At 46.5% G+C, this 4,903-nt stretch overlaps 1 protein-coding gene across 1 annotated transcript; it reads right to left on the bottom strand.

Moving 5' to 3' along the window:
• Positions 1-1,775: 1,775 nt before the first annotated feature.
• Positions 1,776-4,686, bottom strand: GADD45G (growth arrest and DNA damage inducible gamma). The gene is made up of 4 exons (XM_067568799.1): positions 3,661-4,686; positions 3,299-3,400; positions 2,891-3,104; positions 1,776-2,504 (listed from the first exon to the last, which is right to left on the bottom strand). The coding sequence occupies exons 1-4, from the start codon at positions 3,711-3,713 to the stop codon at positions 2,394-2,396; spliced, it is 480 nt and encodes a 159-aa protein (XP_067424900.1). The 5' UTR covers positions 3,714-4,686; the 3' UTR covers positions 1,776-2,393.
• Between the last annotated feature and the right edge of the window lie 217 nt (positions 4,687-4,903).

Raw genomic sequence — 4,903 nt, 5'->3', positions numbered from 1 at the left:
CTTAACTGATGGAAAAGACACCACTCCTTCTTAGTAATTTCTAAGAAAACCGTAGTTCAAAAGTAACTTTTAAAGTGAGAACATGTGCAAGGGGAAGAATGAGATTTATAATTTCCACTTATTTTTATCTTTTGTATTTTTAATGCACCACAGTATTTAAATACCAAACATTTACAACTGTGTCCCAAGAGTAAAATGCTTAAAGTTCTGTAACAGATGCACCAGTCTGCTTCATTAACCATAGTTATTTATATTAAAATACTCCATATTATGGGAAATGCATAAAACCATCCATAGGGAAGGACAGCACAGAAATTTAAAAAATTAAACTTAGAAGCCTAATGTACACTTCACAAGAATAATCCTTGCACCATAAAATTATTTAGGGTATTTCTTGTTATGCTAGTTGTATCTGGGATTGGAGTTACTTTATTTGCACTGTTATGCTCTTTCACACTACTTAATGGCAATGACAGCAAAGCACAACATTGAATACATGGAACATATTCCACCATAGGAATAGTGAAACCACAGAGAATTTGAACTTTCATTTTCAGGAACAATGGAATCAGGAGCAGGTAATGCAATGAAATCCTCAAACACATGTACGCATGAACTATTCTACCTAGAAATGCCTTTCTAATCAAACACTAAATGTCAATCACTTGTAAAGCAATAGAGGAACTATGCTGACCCCTGTGTAGTTATTTTCCTGAAAGATACTTAATGCCACATTTCAACCTGGTTCTCTTCACCTATCACCATAGGATTCATTAGCATACTTTGCTTAAATGCTATTAAAATAAAAATGTGGATTGCATGTGGCATTCTCCTGTGCTCTTCTCCTAAGATTTTTCAGCAACTCACAAGTGCCTGTCTTTCATAAGTATGTAGTAAGTACAGCTGACTAGATATTCAGAGTATATTAGAATCTCCCTGCTGAATGCTCAGGCACAACAGTGTGCATCTGAGTAGTGATGTTATACCACACTGTAGTGTAACAAGTTATTTTTTTAAACATGCACCTTTTCCTAGATAGCTCCCAGAACTTGATTTTTTTTATTCAGGCCACTAAAGCTTTCAGACAATTGGATTTGGGAATGACAGCTTCTATTGTTTCAACATATGGCACAGTGAAGTCAAATGACAGCTTGAAGCAGATGCAAGCTATTACCTCGGAAATATGTATGCAATATTAGTTCTGTTTGCAATGTTTGAGGTTTAAATATTTAGTTGTAATCTAAATAAAGTGTTAAATGCAACCAGAATCTGAAGAGCATGTAGGCTTTCATCATAAATTGTTTCTGTAAAATTCAGTCATGGCTACTGCCAGATTTTTGACAGATTCCAATTAATAGTGATATCTTAAATTATAACTAAGTGTTTTGCATTTAAAAATGTTAATGTCTGAACTTAAGTATTCTTGGAACACGTGCTGTATTCTTCTAGTGGACTACAAAGGCTACCTTCTACAATAACTTAGCTTATTAAGCATGCAGCTCCTCAGCCTGCAAGCTGTTGTGATCAGCAGCTGTTGCAAAGGAGTGAAAGGTCAAATTATCAGTTTTACTAGAAAGTAAGCTATTCAATCAGCTGCTATGTCTCAGAAGTAAAAATAAAGTATTTTCAGGTAAGGGCAAATTTCCAGGTGTCGGGTCATTGTAGCACATCTTTGTGAGAGTAAGGGATATAAAAAGGTGGCCCAAGTTCTGCACTTTAAAAGAAAAATGACATTGTTTTTCCCCCACCCAATAAGCAAATGAACACCAAAAAAGTTGTTTATCAAAAGTTTATTATAAACATTAGAGATGTAATAGCAGCATAAATAAAAAGTATTATTGCGTTAGTAAACCAATTTTGCAAAGCAGCCCAAAGGCCTCGGATAAATCAGTCTGCATAACAGTCTTTGTAGAAAAGTCTTTGTATAATTGTCACAGTAACAAGTCTCTAATAGGCCATCAAAATGTTTTCCTCTTAAGGTTTTGTAGACAGTGCAACACAGTTCCTAGTTACAGTATTTTGTCCATTCTTTCCAAGTCATTTGTGTCAGATTCCTCAACCTTCTGTCCTGCCTTCTTAAAAAGTTCCACTTAACCGGTAAACTTGCAATATTTCTTCAGCTCCTGGAAACTTGCAATACTCATTCATCTCCATGGCATGCCAGCCTTTCCACTGCTGCAGCATAGTGGGGGCTCACTGCTGACATGAGACATCCCCCTTGTCCCTCACTTCCTTCTCCACAAGAGCCCACTGCTTGCCAGTCTGAGCGACTTAATCCGATCTCTTGACCAGGCTAATCCACAGATTCAGCAACGTGTTGGTTCACCCAGATGTGCAACACCATGATGAGAATACAACAAAGGTTTCAACCTCTCCAGTGCAGTGAATCTTCATCACTCAGGCAGGGTGATAGCGGGCACCCAATCATTGATGTTTCGGCTTTCTTCACAAAACAAATTCAGCTTTTCCAGAGCTGGGTCCTTCCAAGCATCCTCATTGGGATTCTGTGATAAAAAACAACAAGACAAGACACATTTCATGAGTGCATATCACCAAGTTAGATCAGCAAAAGACTGGTGGCTTTGGGAGAGTGTTCATGGAATGGGTTAGTGTAAAAAGTGGACTAGGTCTCTTTAAATTGACGGCCAAGTTATCTTGACTGGAGCAAGACTGCAAGGAGGACATTGCAGCTGGGGCTGGGGGCGGGGGGAATCTGTGGCATTGGTTGAGCCCCACCAACTCACTAATTGCTTCAAAAGGAGACTCCCAGAGGCCGCATGGAGCGCAGGGTTTCCACTCCCTGGGTAGGACCGGCCTGCCAACAGGGACGGGCAGGGGCGGGTCCCGGCTGCCGGCAGCCCCGGCGGAGGTTGGCTGCGGGAGGACTCACCGTGATGAGGATGCAATGCAGGTCGCGGGGCTCCCCCGACTCCTCGCTGGGCCCCACGATGTCAGCCAGCTTGTGGATGTCGTGCAGGCGGACGATGTCGATGTCGTTGTCACAGCAGAAGGCCTGGATGAGGGTGAAGTGGATCTGCAGGGCGATGTCCCCCTCGTCCTCCTCGGCCGCCGCCAGCACGCAGAACGCCACCTTGTCGGGATCGCTGCGGGGGCAACCACAAGGCGAGCGGCCGTTAGCCTCGGCGACCCAAGGCTGGCGGGGACCCTTCCCCTCCCCTCTCCCGCAACCGGCACTGGGCAGGGCAGCTGCAGGCTGCAGCGCCCAGCTGGTGCCGGGGCCGCGCAGCCCGCCGGGAGCTGCAGTCCCCTCCCCCCGCTAGCCCAGCCAGATACTCACACGTTCATCAGCTTGGCGGACTCGTAGACCCCGGCCGTGAGGCCGCCGCGGCGCTGCGCCGACACCAGCAGCTCGTGGAGGGCTTTGCCGGCGCCCTGCATCCTGCAAGGGAGAGCGGGGAAAGCGGCTCAGTCCCGAGTCCGGCCGACCCAGCGCGAGACCCCTCCACACATTTCTCCCCCCGCTGCACGCGCCGCCCGCCTCGTCGCGCCCCGGGCCAGGCAGCAGCTCGAGACGCCCAGCGGGGCAGCCCGCGGGCTTAGCGCGCGCGCCCCCCTCCCCGCACCCAGCCAGCCGCGTGGCACTGCACAGCACAGCACAGCCCGCTTCACTCCCGGCTGCACGCGCCGGCGGGCAGGTACCTGTCGCTGCTCTCGGGCACTGGCTCCTGTCCGTGAATCTCCTCCAGAGTCATGACGCGTCTCACAGCCTGTATCTGTATCCGTATCCACACGGGCCGGCTCGGCGCTTAGATCCCACGGCCGATCCGCTTGGCACCAGACGTGCTTTGCGCTGACGATCCGATCACTGTGCCCCACCAGCGAGTGTGTGAAGCACAGGCAGGCGGCGGCGGCTCTATTTATAGGCAAGCCTGGCTGCTGTTCCGGCAGCTGGCGGAGTCTCTGCTGCCCTCATTGGCCAGGCTAAGGGAGTATTATTATGATAATCGGGCGGTAGGTTGGGCCGGCTCGTGCCAGGAGGCCACGTGGGGGGCAGTGGTGGAGGGGCAAGGGGGATTACATTGCCTCGAGTCTGCTACTGCTGCTGCTGCTTTTGTTATGGTGTTGCCAGGCAGAGGGCAGATTTAATTTTTATTTATTTATTTTTTTAAATCATAAAAGGGGGATACATTACATTGGGTGGGCTGATGCTATTGCAATTTATGAACGTCTTGTCTTAATAAAAATGATGCAAAATGCACTAAACCATTGCATTGGGGGAAAACACAAAAACTCCGTTTATTCAGAGTGCAGTAAAAAGTAAGCAGGGCAGACTCGTGCTAAAAATTAAAGGGTGAAGAGAGTGTTTCACATTAAGACATAAGCTACTTTTACATGTGAATCACTGCACATTGCATGTCCCTCCTTTGGCCTCTTTTACTTTGGATGCTTTGGGTTCCTTTCCCAGCAAACTAGCTATTTTTGCTTTGCAGACTTACTACCAATGTAAAGTACTGCAAAAATGTTCTTGCAAACTTTACCAAAATGAGGGCACAAGCCCTGCATGAATAATGAGTTGGTGTGTGGAGCAGATTGTGGATGGCACACGCTGCTACTTTGCATTTCTATAGAAAGCGCACAATAGTGGAGGTCTGGCGTGTGGCAGTTTGGAGTTAGGACAATTGATTCTTTTTCTTCATAGCAACACTGTCCACCTGCCACTGGGGTGGAGATTTGCTGCTGTGGTGGAGGGCAGAAAAGGACAATTGTATTACTCTCATGTATCCTCCAATCTGCTATTACAGATGAATGTCTCCATTTGCACACGCTTCTAGAGTGCAGTTGAATGTTAGGCCTTTTGAGCACGCGATCATCTCCTAGTTAAATACTTGATTATTGTTCTTTGTTTTAATCCTTCATACAGAATTAATACATTTCAGAAAAT

Source organism: Emydura macquarii, unplaced genomic scaffold, assembly GCF_026122565.2.
Source record: "Emydura macquarii macquarii isolate MOO-44397 ecotype Brisbane River unplaced genomic scaffold, CSIRO-AGI_Emac_v2 contig_2897, whole genome shotgun sequence".
In the NCBI taxonomy this organism is placed as follows: domain Eukaryota; kingdom Metazoa; phylum Chordata; order Testudines; family Chelidae; genus Emydura; species Emydura macquarii.
The sequence above is the reverse complement of the archived record's forward strand: the minus strand, read 5'-3'. Positions and strand labels throughout refer to the sequence as shown.

What these genes read in the sequence shown, in the direction of transcription:
- GADD45G (XM_067568799.1), bottom strand. Translation starts at nt 3,713, where the DNA reads ATGACTCTGGAGGAGATTCACGGACAGGAGCCAGTGCCCGAGAGCAGC. An exon ending in GTGCCCGAGAGCAGCGACAG is followed by an intron (nt 3,401 to 3,660) that starts GTACCTGCCCGC and finishes TCTCCCTTGCAG; the next exon opens with GATGCAGGGCGCCGGCAAAG. An exon ending in TCCGCCAAGCTGATGAACGT is followed by an intron (nt 3,105 to 3,298) that starts GTGAGTATCTGG and finishes TTGCCCCCGCAG; the next exon opens with CGATCCCGACAAGGTGGCGT.